General features: G+C 41.8%; 1 protein-coding gene and 1 long non-coding RNA gene across 2 annotated transcripts; one reads left to right on the forward strand and one right to left on the reverse strand.

Annotated features, from left to right (window-relative positions):
- Positions 1 to 4,495: 4,495 nt before the first annotated feature.
- On the reverse strand, positions 4,496 to 13,763 carry RBBP7 (RB binding protein 7, chromatin remodeling factor). The gene is given in 11 exon segments (XM_066313922.1): positions 4,496 to 5,029; positions 6,544 to 6,608; positions 6,611 to 6,644; positions 7,155 to 7,212; positions 8,113 to 8,186; positions 8,762 to 8,839; positions 8,929 to 9,055; positions 9,898 to 10,702; positions 11,004 to 11,182; positions 11,622 to 12,591; positions 13,573 to 13,763. Coding segments are annotated over 8 exon segments (690 nt in total). The 5' UTR covers positions 10,083 to 10,702; positions 11,004 to 11,182; positions 11,622 to 12,591; positions 13,573 to 13,763; the 3' UTR covers positions 4,496 to 4,960.
- A 20-nt stretch (positions 13,764 to 13,783) lies between these two features.
- LOC136358084 (uncharacterized) lies at positions 13,784 to 21,575 on the forward strand. The gene is made up of 3 exons (XR_010743002.1): positions 13,784 to 14,127; positions 19,661 to 19,844; positions 21,449 to 21,575. It is a non-coding gene; the product is annotated as an uncharacterized lncRNA (long non-coding RNA).
- The last annotated feature ends 690 nt before the right edge of the window (positions 21,576 to 22,265 follow it).

Consider the following 22,265-nt stretch of genomic DNA (forward strand, 5'->3'; position numbering starts at 1 on the left):
CCTCTTAGAACCTTTACAAATTTAAGGTAAAGGTTACATCTCATATTTTAAGCTGAGGAAATTAAAGTCACTCATTTTTAAACTTAATCTGAATAGAGCAATGTGACAGATACTCCATACTGATGTAATTCACTATCTCTTCCACCAGATTTATGTCCTGGTCTTAAGGGTCAAAATAACTACCTCAGTTCTGTCAAGTCCGTGATGATACTGGTATTTAATCCATGTAATTTGTTGGAGTTGTTTGGTTGGTTTCTACCCTTTATGCCTGTATTCATATAAAACCATTTGATCTTGGTCATGCTGCCTGTTTTATAAATGCTGCTCATCAAAGCTTTTGCTGGCTTTGTGCATCTGCTGTTTCCTGCTGGGTGGTTACTGACTCTTCTCCTAACCCGTTTCTCCAGAATATGGATTTTATGCACTGTTGATTTTTTGAAAGAGTGATCCATTGCCTTTTAAAGGGGAAGTTGAACTCTCAAAACATTGTTATCCATGTTTGACTCTGCTTGAACTGAGGGAAGCTTTGGGTTTGAAATTCATAGGACAGAAGCTGCTGTTCTATCTCATTGGCCATAAAGCAACAGATCAAACTGTGTGTTTGACTTAAATACTTGTTCCTGTAGAGAGTTTGCACAGCTTTGTTCAGCTGTTTCAGTGCTGAAGAGGCATCACATACACATGGAAGAATATAAAGTATGGTATAATGGCATAAACTGTGTGGCTATGTAGCAAGAATTACCTGCTATCATAGAGTTCATATTCTCAAGGGTCTTGAAATTTACAATAAAAGCAAATACAGTTCTTCATACACAGTAAAGGAAAACCCTGAACTTGCTTTTTCCCACACTGAAGCAAAATGCAGGAATGTTACATGCACTCTCAGGTTTGTTGTTGTATAGGTGTCAGTTTTCCAAAATATTTCAGTATCAGTTACACTTAACACCTTGCAACTCCTCACAAATATTTCTGTCAACTTTATCTTCAGAGGAGTTGATAATGCAAGCCATCCCATTCTTAGGGAAGAGTGGGAGCAAAAATTTGTGATGCACACTAGTAGTGGCCCTTGGCTTAATTATCAATAAAGACGACTCTGCCACAGTGCTACGGCTCTCCAGAAGTACTGGTGTGGTCTGACAAAAGCCTGGCTGAAGATTTTTATCATTGAGCTTCTGGAAAATGAATCTGTTGAAATAAAACAGCTGGTTTAAAATACAGTTTATGGTTTCACTCTCATCCATGCTGTATTTCGGTACAAAGAGGAAAGAATTAGGATTTTTTTGGTGTAGGCTGAAAACCTTGGAGAGAAAAAATACTGGGAAATTACATCAAATACATAAGTGTTGAGAAAGAGGAAGTCACTCTAAACTGGCAGTTTTTCACTTTAGATTACCTTCTCTAGTTTTTGTTATATGCGGTCTCCTGGGAACAGCTAAGTCTCAAAACTTGCACAGTTCCCTTGAAAAGAAAGACCAATGGGTGGAAAGCCTGATGGTGCTTCTTTTCCCTAGCACCTGTGAACCTGCAGGAATAAGATACTGAACTAAATATACTCCATACGTACACCTAAAGTAACTCTTGTCTAATGCAATAAATAAACATCTTGCTGGAGCCATTGTTCAGGTTGACTGTTCTACTACTTTTTCTTTTTTTAATTTCATCTTCCATTCTATTTACTACTATCAAACAGCAGTGCATAAGCAGTTATCTAGTTCTTGTGGGAGGCAGCAGCTTTTAAAATCAAAATCTTACGGCATTCAGCTAAATGGACTTCAATATGATGATCTTCCAACGTTTCACAAACATGCTACTCAGTCATTAAAAAATATTTTTAAAAAAACTACTTGCAAATTAAAAACCATGTCGGCCCCAGCACTGTATTCTCTGTAACAAAACACTTTCAGCCAGTAAGATGTAGACTCCTGATTATATACAGCCTGCAGGACTGAGCTTTCTTAGAGCTGCCTAAAAAGGATTGATATGAAGTTGCTGCTACTAAAGGAACACAGGTTTGAAGAAAGACAATCCAGACTTGGGGAAAAGCAAGCAGTGCAGAGGTTGGAAGGTATAGTTAATAAAATTGTGCTGTCATTTTGTTCCTTTATTAATTATCTCATCCTTTCAGCTATAAGAGAGTAGGCACTGACTGCAGCCCTAGGCCCCAGGTGGCTGCTCCTCTGCTCTAGAGGAAAGTAGGGCTTTGTGGGACATTGAAGGTACCACCAGTCAGTGATCCCTACAAATCAAGATCTGAGCTCTTGGCATTTCAGTAAAGAAAATCAAGAACAGCAACAAACTTTTCAGTCAGTGTCAAAGAGGGACTTTTTGCAAGTGCAAGGAGTGATAATGGATAATTACTTTAAACCCTGAAAGGTAGATTTAGATTAGATATTAGGAAGAAATTCTTTACTGTAAGGGCAGTGAGGTACTGGAAAAGGTTGCCCAGAAAAGCTGTGGATGCCTTATCTTGAAGCACCATCTCTAGAAGTGTTCAAGAACAGGTTGGATGGGGCTTGGAGCAACCTGGTCTAGTGGAAGGTGTCCCTGCCATGGCAAGGGGCTTGGCAAACTAAACTGATATTTAGAGAATGCATTCATTTCCATTTCCAGGCCATGGCATTTTAGTGTTTGTACACCCAGAACAGCAGCAGGGCCAAAGCACAGTCAATCAAGCAGTGGCCAAGGTGTCCTTTGGCAGGTTTGACCTCTCATGCTGTTTAGCACATCCTGTCCACTTGTCACTGAACTCCAACAGTATCTCAGCCTTCCAGAGGAATATTCAAGCTCATTTGTACCTGCCTGCATTACTTTAATAGGAACCGTTACTGAAAAAGGTGTGGAGAGTCCATGCATGGTGATCCAATGACTACAAAGCAGGGGAGGCCCTGCTAAGAGCAGGCAGGGAATTAAGAAAAAGCAAAAGAAAAGCAAGAAGAGCAGTGCAGTTACTACACTCCACTTTCCCTCTCCCATTCAGTTAGTGAGGCAGTAGAAAGACTGTAGTGAAAAACCCCAACCATATTTCAAACACAAAGCTAGAATCACCAGTTCTAGGGATAAGCTGTGCTCTACATGTTGGTGCCAAGCAGCCAGGAGGTCTCCTTGAAGTGAGCACGGAAGAGGACCAGCAGCAGGGAGGAGTCATGTCACAGAGCACTGCTCTATCTGCACCAGGAGGAGCCACCACCATGCTCTCAGGGAAGTATTTCTTTTTTTCAGAAAGCTGGGCCATTGACATCTTCATTTCCTGCTTTTCAAGAACTGTATGTGTCAGAATGATTGTCAAAAGAATGTAGGGCCTGACCAGAAACCACCTCTGAATTCAGTGTTTAAGCTTATCATGTGTTGTCACTTGCACCTCCCCAGCAGGGCGGGGGAGAGAACAGGAAGAAAATCTCCTGGGTACAGCTGGAGGAGTTTCAGAAGCGGGTGAGGGGGGAATGAAACCACCACACCACCACCCCCCCGACACTGATCAAAGCCCTGCTACCATCCAAGCAATGGCCTCCACAAAAGGCTCTCTTCACCTTCCTCCACCCATTTTATTGCTGAGCATGGCCTGAAGTCAGGAATATCCCTTTGGCCAGTTGGGGTCAGCTGTCCCAGCTGTGTCTCCTCCCCAGCTCATGCCCCTTTCCCCAGCCTACACAGTGTGCAAGCACTGCCCAGCAACAGCCAAAGCACAGCTGCCTTTTTCAGCTCCACTCCAGCCACAAATCCAAACCACAGCCCCCAGCACCACACCACTGCTCAGATGGACACGCACTCCATCCCAGCCAGAGCCAGCACAGGCAGTTTCAGATATGCAGCTTGAGCCCAGTAGTAACAACTTGTTACAGCTCCAGTGGAGAGGAGACCAAGGTCTCATTTCAGTATTTGTCACCACTGCCTTTTTTTCATTTTTCCAGCTTGAGCAGAAAGATCAGGACAGCCAGCACTTGATTTAATTAAGGTCTTAAGTAGCTAAGAACTATAAACTCCACTTAGACACTTAGTTTTGTCTGACAGCTCCCAATGTAATCCATCAGCTGTAGATCCATGATAAATACGAAGAAATTTTGCTTCTATACAGGCAAAATTCTTGAGCTTTTCAGTCAGTCTGAGGTTTAGAAGCAAACTGTGTGTCTGTCTCTTATTTGTTCACACACTAATGCACTTTAGACAACTGCCCAACTGCTAATCACGCAAACACAAAAAGTTACTTCAGTCTGCTCAAGATTTATACTTGAACTTTACAGGAGATCAACTGGGTCCCCCATGGATTCCCTAAATCTCCTCCTAAACCCATTCCCTTTGTGAAGTCAAGTTATCTATTCCATTTCTTTTTTTTTTTTTGGCATGAAGACAATTATAATCTTCCCAGACCTTTAACTGTAGTCTAAGTTATTAACTAAAAAATGCCTAACTTTATCACCAGGCAGCAATTCAATCCTATTCTATTACTGAATGCAAGAAGGCATTCAACTGATGCTAGTGGACACTGAATACACCAAACTTTCTTTAAAAATAGATTTTATTTATGCAAAACCAATCAAAATGATGTGTAAAAGTGAAAAGCTCTTTTTATACATAAATAAAAAGGGTTTTTTTTTTTACATTTTCCATATGTGAAGAGTGAGGATTTGACCATTTTATTTACAGGAACACTTACCTATGTCTGTATTTTTAAATAAACTTAGTAAGTCATTCTTATTTTCTCTCAAGCTAATTGCTGTACAGTATACAACAGCTCAAAGTGCCCACAGAATCAAGGATATCCCACGACAACTTGATTATACAAGCTTTTTGCTTAATCTGATTAGGAATATTCTTGTTTTGATGTAATGCTTCTGCCCAGTTATTATGGGGTCTTTTGGTTTGGTATTTGGTTTTGGTTTTGTTTTTCAGGGCTTTATTTTATGTATACAGTAGTCAAATTATATTACTGTGTCATTCCCAGTAGTCCCTTAAAGAAGAGGAGTTACATTCCTTGAGCTTCCAGTTTGGCCACTGTTATATCTGGTTCTTCATCATGGTAAATGTTTTCTGCCTCAAGACACAAAACATTACATTACAAGCGATACACACAATTGTATTTAAACAATCTTACACACTTCATATACAAAATCCCATTGATAACACCACGTTGGCACAGCCATCATCCCCTCCTTGAAAGGATTTTCTCCCTGCCCTTTCTTAAAGGGCTGCCAAATTTAGGAATGTGTACACAGTGGCTGCATTTTGGCAGCTGCTTTCTTGCATTGCTCCATTTCTACAGTGTCTTGGGTTGCAATATATAACCAAAAGCATATATTCTATTCCCAATCTGTTGAAACCAGTTGAAGGTGTTTTTCATTTTAACTCCAGCAGGGAAGGGACGGGTGCCTTCTATTAATAAGCCAGCTTTTAAAACCAGGTGGAGCAATGTTCCTTATCTCTTCCATGACCCATCTTCCCTCCAGGGAATATCTTCTGATAATGGGCCATTAAGGCTCACCAATGACATTACACGCTACCTCATCCCATTGTGAGATGCTCCACCCAGTGGGAGGAGCCAAACATTCCTACCTAGATAAAAGCTGAAATTCAGCAGAGCAGGACAGCCTGTTTTCCACTGGATTTCCTAGAGTAAAGACCATCTCGCTACCACTGGACCCTCCTACAGGCTCATTTTCAACAAACCACATCTGTTACTCCAGGAGGACTTGTTTGGATTTGGACTGTTTCCAATACCCTGACCAGGTTGCCAGGTCATATTCTGATTCTGTCAATGTTCCTAGCTTTTTGTTTGTTTGTTTGCTTTCCTATGCTTGTATTTTTTAATATTCCTAGTAAAGAACTGTTATTCTTATTCCCAAATCTTTGCCTGAAGGCCCTTAATTACAAAATTATAATAATTTGGAGGGAGGGGATTTATATTCTCCATTCCAAAGGAAGCTCCAGCTTTCCCTGGCAGACACCTGTCTTTTCCAAACCAAGACAAACAGCAAAAGCAGCCATTTAACCACTAACCCTATTATGAATGTTTTATTTGGAATTATTTCAACTGCAGTCTAAACACCCAAAACAAGACAGGTACAAAAACCCCCCTGACCTGTGACACACATCTAAGTCCATTAGAGTTTTTTATCTCAATTTATTCCCAAATTACTTTATTCCACATTTCTAAGATAGCTGATCCATTTCCTGTAATGTGAAGTAATATGAACTAACTGGGAATTTAAAAGGCATCCTGCTTTACAGCCAACATATGGGGGAGGGAAGGGGACAAGAGTAAGTCTTGGCTAATAATGCATAGAAGTTTGCAACTGCTTTATTAAGAATAAATCTTAATATTAATTAGTACCTAGGACTTGATATCAAGAATTAACTAGCAGCTACTTTTATTCAAGTTGTTTTACTCATGGTTTTCTTTTTAAAGGCTTACACTTTTTTATCAGATCAAGAAGTATATGGCAAACAACTTTCAGTCCTTGAAGGCACAAGCTGCCCTAAGAACAAGACTTTTCAGTTTCCTTTATACAACAAGCTTCAGAGTAACTCAAGAGCTGTTGTGACACTCACCATCTGCCATATCTGCATTATGTTGTCCTCTGATACAGAGCAGATTACCCAAGGCTCATTAGGTAGTCTGAAAATTTGGCAGTGTGTCCTCCATGAATAAACTGTTACAAAAAAATCCCACAAGCTTCAGTAAGCCATTTTAACTCTAGAGAAATCTGTTTAAACCCAGAATTCTTAAGTTAAGTTTGTCATGCTAATGACTACCCAAAGAAAAACTTGCTACTAGAGAGTCAAAACAGACCTAAGGAAAGTGTGTGTTCAACTGCTTCCCATTCGCTGCTTATGGACACAGATGCAGTTGCTGAGACAGCATTTGAGACAACAGTTCCTATTATTACAGCAACAGACTTAAAATGGTCCCTCCTCACACAGAGCTGGGCTGTGAAATCCAGCCATTTTTCATTCTGATTATCTCTAAGAGCACTTACATAGTCACACAAGAAATGGGGAAACCTTCAGAACTGAAGAGAGGAAGCCTAGAGCAAATTGAAGCAATGGACTGGAGCCAGGGAGGTGAAAACATTTATGAACAGCTGCAGTTTCAGCAGCACAGTGACAAGACATCTCAGCCACACAGCATGTCAGCACACTGAAACCTGAACAAAAGGTACCAGCAACTCAGGAGGCCCATCTTCTGCATCCTCTGCAGACTGCTCTTCTCCAATTTTACTATAATAAAGTAGCTTTTATTAAAATGACAGTTGCATTATCTGTCACCTTAACTGAACAGTTCCTGGCCTTTGTTTCCCATATTTGCAACTGGTGTTTCTCACTGTGAAATATCTACAAGCACCGTGTATAAAACATCAGCTGCTTGGCACTGTCATTACTGAAATGGAATCTTAACTTGTGAAGCACGTAGAGACAAAAATCACTTACTGATGCCTAAAGATTTTTAGCCTTTTTCACATTTGTAGCTTTGTAGATTTTTAATATATAGTTGTATGATTTCTAGTACTTTTCTTGCCCTTGCTCACATTTTAGAATAATTACCTAACCTTTTCTAACACATTCCTGAAATTCTGTTTAGTGTTATTCTTAAGAACAGAATTTCTGACAAGGACATCTTGTTTCCACCAGAAGCTGAGAGACATAACAAGAAACAGGACACAGAAACTCCTGGACCAACTCCAAAGGGCAGACCCAAGGGTGTTTTACTGGGCCAATTGATCTCCTATTGGATGTACCTGCTAGATAAACTAATGAATTAACCTTTTAAAAATTGCAGAAATCCATTGTCACACATATACACACAGCTGTATTTGTGCACCTGAAAGCTTTCATTAAAGAACTGCTTTTTATCCTACCACGTTAACACTGTTGCAAGTTTTGTCTTTTGAATCTAGGCAACAAGTGGACAACAGAAAACAATGCTATGAGCAAGAAATCCTGATGGAGAAGTAACTTTAGATGTACTGTGCTGTTTCTGTTTATACCCAAAAGACCAAGCCTGAGGTAAGCAAGGAAAGCTAGAGAACAGCACAAATCAAACCTGCCAAACAATGCAGGCCTGCAGCCTTTTTTTAACCATTTGTTCATATATACTAATAGACAGGAATTGTTCCTCACCTTAGATCCCATATGTTAAGGCGACTATCACCACTTGAAGCAAGAATGGTTTCATTATGGGGAGACCAGTGAACCTATTGGAAGAAAACAACTTCAGTGGAGCAGTTACTGAATCCTAAAGCATATCCTGAATAATCAGCACCCTGGCCACTAATTTTTAACTATACTCTGTAAATCAGTTTCTTCCAGCACAGAGGATATCCGGTAGCTCAAACAGACTGCTTTAGTCTTAAGATTTCTCATCTGAACAGACAACATTATTTCACTGTTACAGATTTACCATATTTCATTAAATTTGTCTAAAAATCACTCTTATTTGCATGTAATTGAATAGGCAGAGTTTTCACAAAATTAGGTTTGAATCCAAATCCTCTCTACACCACATTATTTTAGAGAAACCTTCTACTTGTACTTAAGGTACTTGTGAATATCCCCTATCTTTTCAGTAGTAAGTTGTTGTCTACTTGCTTCTAAGTCAAATGGGGAAAGGCAGAAATAAACTACATGGTACTGCCTATAATTGTCAAATTCAACATAGTGAATTTTGGTTCAACGGATTTATTTCCACTGCAAGAAAACAAATCTACATGTTCTTGTCCAACTCTACTCTTTTTGGGTTTTCTCTACAGGTTGCAAGTAGTTTACCCACCTGAAAAATCTCATCCTTATGAGACTCAAAAGAATGGAGTTTCAGCTTTAAGTTTCGAAGATCCCACAGAGTCACCGTCTGGGAGACACAAGCAACAAGAAATTGGTTTTACTATAATGGCTTTCATCTGCACTACTTAGGAATGTAGAGTATACTCAAGTGAAAACCTTGTCAGCAAAGCCAGTTGCCAGAATGAACTCGCTGTAATGATTGAAGGACAGACAGTTGACCTCAGCTATATGAGCATCTACTGAGTAACTCGGCTTGGATGTGGTATTAGATCTTGTGTCCCAGCTGTGGCAGGGAAGGGTTTGGGACAGGGAGGAAAGACAGAAAGCAAATGAACTGAAGTTTTTATAGGAAGTTCTTTGTCACTACAGTTTTTAGTACTAAACTCAACTCTGAAGCTACAGTTTTCACTCCAAAACCTTCTTTTTGCATCTGTTGTACATGAACAGCTTGCACCAGGAAGCTGACATACATATTAGTTACATCTTTCCAAGTGATGTGAACACATTAAATGGCATGTGGATTTCAGTGAATCTGCACCATCACTAGGTCCCCTGGCAGTATGCTGGTTTGGGTTTTACTTTTTTTTTTCTTTTATATATTCTCTGTGTTCTTTACACATACATTTGTAGCCTATTGTATTAGTGGCTAGTTTTCCTAGTAGTTTTCCATGCCCTTTCCCCAGGCAGAAAGACAAAACATACTCCAAGGGCCCCTATCCTATCTTGGTTCTCCCTGGCTAACAAGGTTGAAAACAGCTCATTGAGACACATTTTCATAAACAAAGTACAGCCAATACCAAGGGCGGGGGGGGGCTCCAGAGAAGGGGCTTGACCTGGGGGGTAATTGCACCACCATTTCTCCTCCTAATTGTTGCTTTTTTGTCAATTATGCTAATTTACTAAATTTTATAAAAGTGTATGCCCACCCTGTGAGGGGTGGGCTTTTGTGGACATTCTTCCATAACTGCCCTGAAGACCTCCAATAAAGATCCATTTTTATATTACCGCCCATATTATATTATTGGGAGGTAATATTATCTCAAAAGTGTGTGTTGTTTAATTTCTAGGTTGAAAAAAGGCATCAGCAAGACACAGCAAGCCCTACCCAAAAATCTCCTAACTTACATCATAAGCTTCTGATCATCTGCCACAGATCCAAACAGAGACTCATGGAGCAGGTGCCATGCCACATCTTCCACTACTGCAGAGTGCATGGTAAAGATGGCTTTTGCATCAACAATCTTGCTCTCTTTGGGTGCAGCACTTACATCCCATAAACACACTATTGAAATGCAGACTGATTGCATCATCTTTCAAATAAATAATCAATCACACTCTACATATAAGGAGACAACAGTCCTGAAGCAGTTCTTTGCTATTGAAAAGGAACACTTATTATGCCAGAACTGAGAGCTTATTTATCAATCAGTTTTCTGCAAGTTCAAGGCCCAAGGATTATTTAGAAGGTCACAAAAGCAATTTACACTTTTAAAGGCCACAAAGAAATTTATAAGATATTAGTTACTGATCTTTGAGAGTCTTACTAATTTATGGTCTTGACCCAATCCAGTTTAAAGGATTTCTTCTAGCAGACAAATATAAAAACATTCTGTTCTTACATCAAGAACCTTAAAAAGAACTCACGGTTTATTACAGCCTAAAGCCAACTGACAGCCTTTAGAAATGTAATTACAAAATGTGAGAGCTTCCCCACATAACAATACACAGCTGCACTAGGACAGATTTTCTCTGATTTTCTACTACAGCATAAATTAGGACTTGGGCTTTTTTAAACAGGGGAAAAATGTGGTTTTTACATACTCATCTGACACACTGAGATGTCCACTCAAATCGGAGTTCCATGATAAGCCATAACCTTCCTTCTTGTGTCCTCTTAATCTAAGGTCATGATTACACTCTCCACTTGGGTCTGAAAGACACAAAATTCCTTTCATTTAGCATCTCCTTGCACATCAATCCCTAGGAGCATCATGATCACCCAAGAACTTTGTTTCTATTACATTAATTATATTTTACCTCCTCAGAGAGTGCTGCTTCTACCAAGACTCTTTTATTAAAGTGAGCATAACCAGGCAGTTAAAGTCATTGAAGATATGGGCCTTCTCCTTTGGGTCCCAGAGCCCAGCAACTCTCTCCCAATCACAGTTAAACACAAGTTTACCCTTCTTTGACAAGAGGCATTTTGCTTAGCTCCAAGAAGTGTGACCCACCTGGTTTTGAAGGATATTTAGTGTAGTCAAACACCAGCACATCAGCAGAGGGTGTTTGTGTTGCAATGATGCAGGGATTCTGTGGCATGTAATGGGCAAGTTTCACTTCACCCTCATGGTTAATTTTAATCTCCATCTCAATTTTGCCAGTCACAGATCCAAAGCCACCAAATTATACACTGTAAGAAAAATGTCATCCATTTTTATCCCGTCCATCATTTTAGACTACTGAAACAGCATTTCACAGTATCTTCCCTACTCCAAGAAATAGTGGTAGCAAGTTATTAAACACAAGCAAAGACTAGGAAAGACTCACACCATGTAACACAACAATATTAACACTTCAGATATTTGGAATCCTCCTTCAGAGCTTTAGGCTTCATTTGAGGTAGATGTGTACAATTTTCACCACAGCTGAGATCTGGTAGAAATTCTAGTAGGGATTGCATATCAATGTTACCTAAGCTCTTCTGAAACAAAGTTTCCTCTTTTTAGCTGTATAGAATGGTAGTATATGTCCACTTTTGAATTTAACATAAAGTTAGAATATCATTATCAGAACAACTGAAAGCAGTAATGGTACTGCTCAAACAAAACCTAAGAATGCTGCATGCCCACCTCCTTTCTCACTGTCAGACTGCAAAGCATCAAACTGATCATTGTGGGGAATCTGGACTCTGGCAACAACCAGGTGGCTCTGTTCATCAGACGTGTGTGTTCCCAAAATCAGCCAGCGCAGAGCATAATCCTTTCCTTCAGCTTGTTTAGAATAATAAATGTTGAAATAAAATTATGTGCTCAGTCCCAGAAGTTCCATAGCTTGCATCAATAACCCTGAAGATCCAAACCTCTTTAGGGAGCTAGGAAAGAGACCCTCCCTAAAAGTTCCTCCCCTTTGTTGCAAAGATTTGTGCAATAAAGCAAACTGAACTCTGCCATGAGCAAACCAAAGACACAACCAGCAAAGCTCGAGTGACAATACAGGGCAGTAAACATTGCCACTGTGGCTTGCAAGGGACAGTTACAGTTGGCACAGTGGTTTAAGGTGACACCAATACCTACTTGGATCTAATTTCCCTAGAGTCTCACAGTATTGATTTAGGAAACAGTCAATATTCCTTTCCATAAACCATAAATCCTGAGGGGACAAGTAGCAATCTATTTTAGTTACTTCTCTTAGGAGCTTTTACCAGTTATCTTAACTAGAATCAAATTTCTCTTCTGGCGGTTGAATGCAACATTTAGTTGGATGGATGGTGCCATTAATCTCTGAAAGGACAAATTTGAGCAGTAAAAACCAAGCAACCTCTGCATTCTTGAATGCAACAAGCTAATTATGTTGCCTGAATCCAGAACCATTTGGGTAATCATAAATTACCACAGGTATTATACACCATTTCCAAATGCAGAAGGGGAAAAATACAAAACCAAACAAGAAACATAATGCACATGCACTTACTTGCATAAGGAACAGGTGTCCCATCATGTCAGATGACGTACAAAGAGGCAGTCCTTGCCTTAAATGGCTTACATATTTTGACCTTGGATAACTGGAAATACCAGGTTTTAAACTGAACATTAAGTCAGTCTGCAAAATACGAGCCAAGCAGAAGTGTTCCTCATAAGGGCTCCACACCCTCAAATCCCCTTTTCATTTTCTCCACGCCATGACTAGTTAGCTCACATCTCTCAACATCATCCCCAAACATTCTGCTACACCAAATGAAGCGATCCCCTAACCCACATGTAGAACAACCCATATGTTAAGTGGAACTTTACAGTAGAAAGAGCCCATCCTCTGATAACTGCATGAAACTTACACATAAGATATTTTAAAATCTGCCTAAATCTACCTGACACCAGTCCTTGTCCACTACCTCAGCAGAGCCCTGAGTTGCTACTGCAGCAATTTAAGTTCTTTAGTAGTTGGCACATGAACAGATTCTATCCCCCAGATTCTATCTTCATGATTCTTTAAGAAATTAAACTAAGCCCACAATTTTTTCAGGGGAATGTGGAAGAATGGGAAATTTAAACATGTGAATTCAACAATGAACCAGGGAGAAAACCAGGATGCAAAGAACCAGTTTTAGAATATTCTCTTAAATAAGTCCAGACATAAAAGAAATCAAGCTTATACTACACTATAGATAGTATAGCTTGGACAGAAGAGTACATTTAGTGCACATGAGGAAAAACTGTCTTTAAGAATGAGCTAATTTAGTAGACAGATTTATTGATCAGAAATCTAACTACAGATGACCACTAGATCTCTTATTTAGAAAAAAATTGAGAAATATTTCTGTGCTCACACCTCACAAGACCTTCTGCTAGGCTAACATAGATTTCGGTAAAGTATCAACGCGTGACCTTTTCCTCGACGCTTCAGCACACCCGCAGGGCTTTTAAAGCTGTAAGCAAAATAAAGAGCTGCGAGCTAACAGAGAGAAGTCTAACCCAAATTGTTCTCGTCTTGCATGGTTTTTTATCCTCAAGTTACTGAGCAGCCAGGGTTAAGAGAAAAGGAGCCGTGCGCCTCCCCGGCACCTTCCCGCGCTCCGTCTCTCACCTGGTCACGTCAGGCGGCCCCCGCACCGTGAGGCTGGGCCATCCACGGCGTGTGTCATCACCGGGTCCTACAAGAAGACGGTGTTTTTCTTCTAGATCTTGTAGTCCTCGCTGACGACACGCTCCTCCACCGTGTCCTCCAGCACTGCAGGAAGCGAAGGGGTGACCCGAGGGTGGAGCGGGTGAAAGGCGCAGCCCGGCCGGGACGGGGCAGGGACGGGGCAGCGGCGGGGGTCCCGCAGGGCGCTCGGGGCGGCCGGCGGGACAAAACTGCCTGCGGCCATCCCCGCTCCCACCTCCCGCGGAACCTCCTCGGGGAGGAATGCCCGAGCGCCCCGGCTCCGCTCCGCCATTCCCGGACACCCTCACACCCCACCGCCCGGCTGCGGACAGGGGCCGGCACGGGGCTCCCACCGGCCTCGCCCGCCATGTCGGAGCCGAGGCGGCGGGAAAGGCCGGCGGGGGGCACAAGGGACGAGGGCGAGCAGGGGGCTCCGGTGCTGCGGGGAGACCCTCGTTCTGAGGACCCCGGCCCCGAATAGGCTGCAGGCCTACGGTGAGGCTGGGGGCCGGCGAGGTGTGGCCTGGGCAAGGCGAGGTGTGGCCGGGGAAAGGCGAGGCAGGGCCGGGGGAAAGGCGAGGCGGGGCAGAGGGAAAGGCGAGGCGGGGCCGAGGCGGGGCCGGGGGAAGGCGAGGCGGGGCCGGGGGAAAGGCGAGGCGGGGCCGGGGGAAAGGCGAGGCGGGGCCGGGGAAAGGCGAGGCGGGGCCGGGGGAAAGGCGAGGCGGGGCCGGGGAAAGGCGAGGCGGGGCCGGGGGAAAGGCGAGGCGGGGCCGGGGGAAGGCGAGGCGGGGCCGGGGGAAAGGCGAGGCGGGGCAGAGGGAAAGGCGAGGCGGGGCCGGGGAAAGGCGAGGCGGGGCCGAGGCGGGGCCGGGGGAAGGCGAGGCGGGGCCGAGGGAAAGGCGAAGGCGAGGCGGGGCCGGGGGAAGGCGAGGCGGGGCCGAGGCGGGGCCGGGGGAAGGCGGAGGCGGCTGCGCTGGGCTGTGCCGTGGCCGCGAGGTGGGGCTGTAGGTAAAGCAGCGCCACCCAGGACACTGCTGTTAAGTGTGTCTTACCTAAGAAGCCGAAAATCACGTCAAAAACTTGGCTATTAATCCCCCTTCACAACTAGAAATGATAGAATCATTGAATTGTAGACTGATTTGGGTTGAAGGGACTTTAAAGATCAGCTCTTTCCAACTACCCTGTTGGGCAGGGATGCCTTCCACTAGACCAGGTAAGTAAATCCATACGTAAAAAGGGTTACAGCAGCCACAGCTGAATAGCTACTGTTTTTTCGCAATGATGCTGAATATTGCTTAATTTTCTAGAAGATCTGTATGTTCGAACTATTTTTCACTTGCAGTTTTGGCATGGAAGGCACTGAACTGCATTACTGAACTGTCAGCCACACAAGATCAGTCAGTGTTACCAGAGTTTTAAATTCTATCACTCTAATGGGGTCAGTGGGGGTGTCTCATACCCTGGCAAGTGGCAGGGCTTTGTTTGAGCAGCCATGTAGAAACCAAATATAAGGCCTTTCCACCATCCAAATCAAACTTACAGCCTTACCACTATACCTGCCCAGCCCTGCTATCTCTCCTTTCAGCTATCAGTAGACTAAAGATTTTTTAACGCCAGCTGGATGGAGCTCTGAGCAACCTGGTCTAGTGGAAGGTGTGCCTGCCCTGATCAGGGGCGTTGGAACTACATGATCTTTAAGCTCCCTTCCAATTCAAACCGTTCTATGATTCTATGATTTAATTTAACTGCTTTTAATCCAGCTTAAATGAACAGTGCTTGCCTTAAACAGGGTAGATCTTTCTACTATAACAGTTTCCAGAACAACAATGGAAATAGAGGCAGTTAAGAATCAGGTAGATTCTCCCAAATGCCCTTAAAGATTCAAAGGAACTTTTTGGCTCCAAATAGCATGTGTTTTCTTGCCGTGTTGTGACTTACGCTCTTAAGATGAATCCTTGCTTCAGTGTTAAACTCACAGAGATTAATCCTGTATCACTAAGGCTCATATGCCTGGAGTGCTAGAAGGGAAGGAAATCAACTCTGAAGTGGAGCTCACTGTGCTCAGCTATAGATGGTGGCAGGAGAGAGAGGGGAAACAGCCAAATAATAGCTGGAATTTAATTTTAATTTCCCCTGTGTGAGGACATTCTTCATGGACTGAGTCTTCTAGGATCTGGACACCAGTTTTTCAAACAAGGAATCCAGTTCTGGAAAATGTTTGTGTCTAGCTAAAGTCTCCTAGTGTCTAGGAGACTCCGAGGCTGGTAACAGCAGCCAAAGGTTGTAGCATGGGAATCAGAGAATAAGATTGGGGAAGGCAGCCAGCTCCTATAACTGGAAGCTTTCCCTAATAAACCATCGCTTTTCTGACTAGAGTGTTAAAAACAGAAATCTTTTGGTGAAGTTAAATAAGTATGTATTTATCTTCTCCTTAACCCACACAGATTGGAATTGTACCTATGCATGGCATACTTATTTAAAATGAGAATCCTGTTAAATTGCATGGAAGCTCCATAGGAGTGTACGAGTTAACACAGACACAGGACCTTGTCATGCCAGATGTGGCACCAGCTTCCCTTTGGCACTGCTTACTCGATGCTTTTGGTGTTTGCTGCCAAGTATATGTCTACTCCTACAAAGTACTGAGGCCTTCCTAAAACATTTTCAGAGCAAAGACTGAGCCGTTCAGAGCCTGTTGTTGTTACAGAGCATTGATCACTTAAACTTCAGATAATGGATAAAGGAAATCTCTGTCAGGCTCCCTGGCTTTGAGCGACCCCTGTTAGCTATCCCAGAAGGGTGATTATGTGGCCCCTTGAAAGATGAAGCACGTATAAGTATTTGGCTGTGATGCTCTTTGTGATTTTGCTATAAACAGCAATATTTGTGGCCACAGCTTACCTGGAATATGATAGGGGAAATGTGAATTAGTTTTGAAAAATTATAGACAAAATTGTTCTTCAATGATGTCATGTAGGGTTTGGCTGAACTGTAAGTGAAGAATTGCTCCCCAATCCTTCACAAATTTTTGCTGACTGTTTAAGATCTGGAAATCAAGTTGGATTGTAATAGGTTCCAGAACTAGTACTAGCTTTGGTGAACAAAACCTATTACATCTAGAAGTCAAAACAGTTGGTAAATGACCAGCACAGTTCTTTTGTCCTTGTTAACAATTACACTTGCACACAACCACATTTTCTTTTAATTTAAATCTGTGCACCAAAAATCCTGTTATTAAGTGCTCTTCTCCCGTTGAGATTTATCATGGAAGAGACAATTTATAACACTACATCTATCAAAGACAGCACATCATCGACTCTTGTGTTGGTTATTTGCAATTCATTGGCGTGATCATGTCTGTGGCCACACATCTAAAACATATCCTTTGATTCCCACACTTTGTAAGGAAAGCAATTACCCAAGGCTGTTGTTCATCATTTGCAGTATGTGTAAAATGCACCATAAATTAATTCTGAAGTGAAAGAGTGACTTGAATCATATGCTTCATTTTTATTGAGCGATACTTCTTTCAAACCTAAGCATCAAATACTGCATCTTCATTTCAGTAAAAAACCACATCTCTTGCATCCTCAGTTGTATGTGCTGCATCATGCTTCAAATTGCAGATATATTTATGGAGAACTATATGCAGTTGTTAATTTTAGCTTGAAGACATGTATGCTGATTTATTATTCTGCAAAGAATTAGATGGCTTGCTGTTGCTTCTGTCTCTTATACATTATGCAGAGGTGATGAATGTTCTTAGCATAAGTCAGCAAGTAGGTGTAGGTATTACTGTGAATGACCATCTCGGTCAGAAAATTGTGTAGGGTGAAACAAGTTTGCACAAAAATTCAAAATTTCCCATTGGAAAAGTAAAATAGCGGCCTCAACAGTTATTATACTCTAATATATTTGCTGTCACTGCGTAGTCTCAGCATCATTTTCTTAAAACATGTAGATATGAAAATCACACTTCATTTTAATTGATGCAAACATTCACTCTGAATTTTTTGAAATTTGACCATATTTATTTTCCCCACTGCTCATCCAGTATTTCTTTTTATTTACCCAGCAATTTTCATCTTCCCCAGTATCAATCACACCTAACCAATATCCTGCTGTCACAAAAAATCTTGAGCTGCAGCCATGTCTTGGACATGTTCTCGGTAACATGCAGGTTGGAATTTGTCTAATGACAGCACGTCTCTGATAGTTCACTTCTGAATAGCTGTGACTGTGTTTTATCCTGATGTGCAACATCCACGTGCTGCAGAGCCACGTGCAAATGGCAGCTTGTGCTTTGCATTGAATAAAGAGCATTTGTGGGAATGCCAGTACTTAGAGGAAAGCATGACTCACTGGATTATATCCAACTCACATGGATTATATCCAACGTTGTGGACAAATACTCCTCTTGCACCTTCTAGGTGGCATTGTTCCCACCATTGGGATGCTGTAGTGGGAATTCGTGAGCTGCAGGGTTTGGATAACTGGCACTGTTTATCACACTTTCAAACTGCTGCAGATTGTATTGGATTTCAAGCTGCAAATGAAAGGAAATCCTATAACGGCCTTTTGGATTCCTTCAGTGTTCAGGAATATAAAGTGTTTTACCTTTGAAGTGGAATATGTTTATTCTATAAAGTACAAACTAAGCTTGTTCTCTTATAACAAGTCTCTCCTTCTCCCAAAGTAGCACTGCACTTAGCTAAGACTAATCCAACCCTCTTGAAGGCTTTTTTTTGTTGCTTGCATGAACATGCCAATATTCCCTCAACAACTGGTCTTGCTGGGCTATTTCTGTGCTCTGTCATATTTATTTAGCACTTTCTATGCTTTTTTTTTTTAATAATTCCATGTAGAATAGCAGGTAGATTATTTGAGAAATAGGTATCAATGTTTATGTAACTGGCTTGGTACACTTTTATTAATTTTGCACAGAGTACTGAAACTGGTTAAATTACCTAAGAGCAGGGGAATACATGAGTAGTTTTTAACAGGTCATCTTATGAAATAGTGCTGCAATATGTGCTGTTTTGTATGCTATATATTTCCAATATGTGTTTTCATTGTATAGTCTGCTGTAGCTCTGCAGCCTCTGGCCTGGATAGGTTATTGCTGATATGTGGACTTGCAGACCTGTAAGGGTATTAAAAGAAATGGCAGAGAATCTTTTACTCAGCAGAAAATACTTTGGCTTTTTGATACATGTAGCAGATATGCAAATTTTTGCAACAAACAATCTATTTTCCTAGAAATACAAATGCTTAAATTAATGCCAACAGGGAGATTTTCAATTAAATGGAAAGAGAATTCTGACTTCTGAAGCTTCTGGCACTTGGCTTTATGGAGTTCCTTGTTGCTTGTTGCCTTGGCCTCCCTCTTTGTGATCTTGGAGGAACTTGGGAAGGATGAATTGGGTAGTTCCAAGTCTGTGTCTGGGTCACAGGAATCAGAGGAGACTGTAATCCAGACACTGCTGTTTTCAGTTATATGGAAAGGAGTCGAGGCAAACTGCTGCTCTCAATGATGTGCTGAAGCACAGAAAAGTCTCAGCCTTTCATGCCAAAGAAGGTGAAAGGGAGTTGTTTATTATAATCCATTTCCTCTTCAACTTCCACTCTAGGGCTTAAAAGCCTCTGCAAGTATTCAGTGAAAGAAAGTGATCTCTGCTCTTGCCTTCTAATCTTCGGGAATTTCTCTCCCCACCTGAGCTCCCTGGCCTTCTTTTTCAGAGACTTCTCTGAGGTCACCAGATGGTTTCTGTCTGTATTATACACTCTTACTGTTTTGAGATTTGAAGCAATTAATAACTGCATTATCTTCAAGGTTCGGGATATCTCAGAGGTGAATCCACTGAGACAGGAGCCATGCCAAACTGTTTCAGCTCACTGATCCTGTTTCTGTTGTAATGAAGATTTTTGTTTATGCTGTTTGCTTCACTCCGTCATTATGGCAGAACACACTCACATTCAGCCTTTGGAAGCTCTAGAGATCTTGATTTTTATATTGTCTTCTTTCCAAGGGTTTGAAATACCAAGAACCACAGTCCTGCACAGAGTGTGCATTAATGGACAGGTGTAATGTCAGGTATCTGTGCAGCTTTTTATTTTGGGAGGCAGAGGATGGAGCCAGAGGAACTATGGATTCACAGTGTGGACATCATGTAAGGGAAGAAGGGAACAGGCAGACAGATCTGCTGAGACCAGGTTGGTCCCCATTTACATTTCTGCAGTCAGTTCTAGAATTGGTGGGTACCCAAGCAAATAAATTTTGCTGCTTTTTCTGCTGGTTACTCCCAGTGGTGACTCAGCTGAAGTGGTATAGCCACATGTTCAGGAATGGGAGAAAAAGGGATAGTGGCATTGCCCTGTCGTGCCAGTACTTAACATTCTTATATTCCCTGTGCACCAGTTCAATGCTGCTAATGCCATTTTGCTCAACATTTCAGAGGATATTTTTTTGAACAGCTTAAGCTAGTCTAAGACCATAATAATATTAGCTGGTCTCCCCTCTTGCTCACCCCTCTTCTGCTCTGCCCAGTGCTAACATTCACGAGGGCAGTGGGGAGCTGAAGCAGATCCCCAGGGTTAGCTGACTTTTGGGTTTTTTTGCAGAGTTGATTCTCAGCCAGATGGTCAGGCTGAGCATACTCATTGCATGTCTTCCTGGTTCTAAACCTAGCGCCAAGGGGAGGACATGGCCATGGGCAAGAGCAGGGATGGTTCATTCAGGTTCTGGTTTCAGATTAGTTTGCACCAGTTGTGAGACTGCACCATGGGCCATGCAAGTCAATAGTTGTAACCCTCTACTGCTGGTTCACTGCCAGGTCTGGAGTGCTCAGTTCTGTGAACCACCCAGCCAGAAGTATTGTCTCTCTGGCACTTGTCTGTCTTCTGCAGTTAGAGAACATGAGAAAGAAGGTGAAAAATCCATTCACATGCTTTCATTTGCTGACATGGGAGGAAAGCTTTAAAATTCCTTCTTAGTTACTGGTAGAAGCAGGATATAATTAAGACTTTAGTGGGAGACAACTGAGCTAAATACAAGTACAGGAACTCACATTGTCATGGGACACTGGTGAGACCTTATTTGACATGCATTTAAAATATTCTTCAAAGAGGTTTTTTAAAGGAAAAGGGTCTAACAAAATTGCTGCTTTGCTGAGAGGCAGCACAACTGGATCAAATTAAATAAAACCTGAATTTTAAAAGCATCTTGTGATTTGAGATACTGCAGAGACCCTCTTTAAAAGGTATCTGAGACTAAGCATCCATCAACTGAGGAAATCCCTAGCACTAGGGGCTTTAGAAAAATCTAAGCTTTCATATTTGAACTATATTCTCCATACAGCTGGAAATCTAATGTAAACAGGGCCTAAGCAACTTGGCCAAAGTAATATAGGAAATCAGAACTGCTGACTGCTAATACTAGCTCAGGTTTCTAGCCCCATGCCCAGAATGCTAAAATTTGGCTTTATGGTTTTATTTTTCTATGATTCTCTGCTGTGAGGTGCGCTGGGGGTAGAGTAGAGCAGTGATAACTGTTAACATAACACCTCTGCCCTGTTTCTTAGGAGGGACCTGTGTTTTGCTGAAGCTTAGGGAGACAAGTATAGACTACATGATAACATATTTCTCTGTGAAAAGTAATTTTTGGCTCTTTCTTACTTTAAAAACCATTGCACATGGGAGGTTAAGGAGGGCGTGAATAACCTCATTTCTCGTTTGGAGGAGTGACGCAGATGCCGTAGGTTGGATGTAAGAATGGCTCTGTTATTGTTATGTGTTGCTGTAACATCTCGGTGCCACAGGCATGGGGCAGCACCTCATTCTGTCAGCGCTCTGCAGACACTGAAAGGAGATGCCAGTTACTGACCTGAAGGTCTGTCTTTCTCTTGGATTCTGAGAACAAGACAGTTGGATACAGGAAGATGGGGCAGTGCAAGGTGGCAATTATTGGCGTGCTGAATAAGCAGCTCTCATGACTGCAACCTCCCTGGAAGCAAAGAAAATATAGAAAGAGAATTGAAATTTCAATTTGAAAGAGACACGGTATTCTGCTTTGTGAATTCATATGGGAGAGCTGTGCCTGGATGAAACAAGCAAGTAAGAAAAAGGAATGGCTAACTTTTAAGATAAGTCTGAGTTGGCTTTTTTGTTGTTGTTTTTAATTTGGTTGCCTTTCAAAGAAGTTGTTTCAGAACCCTAACTTCAAGTCTTGTGGGTTTAACCTTAACCCCAGTTTGGACCAGGAGTGAACTTTGAAGCAAACCTTATGTTTGCCCCTATTTAGTGCACTTTGGTTTACCCTGCAGACTGGTCACTGAATCCTTCGTGAGAGAAACGAAATCAAAAATATGTTCCACCTGCCATCCATCTGAGGGTGTCAGATATATAGAACCAGACAAAAGAGAATCTAAAATTAGTAACACCCTCCTCAAATATATTTAGCATGAAGTCAAGGTCCTCAAAAACAATTGTTTTACCCTACAGATCTACTTCTATTCCATGGTACTATTTGCTAGTGTTAGACATAGAGTACCTTGTTTCTTTGATATTTTTTGTTGAAAGACATATAGCTTTTTGGTAGACTTTCAAGTGCTCTTTGCATATATTTCTTAATTGTGC

The sequence above is a fragment of the Sylvia atricapilla genome, chromosome 2, assembly GCF_009819655.1.
Source record: "Sylvia atricapilla isolate bSylAtr1 chromosome 2, bSylAtr1.pri, whole genome shotgun sequence".
In the NCBI taxonomy this organism is placed as follows: Eukaryota; Metazoa; Chordata; class Aves; order Passeriformes; family Sylviidae; genus Sylvia; species Sylvia atricapilla.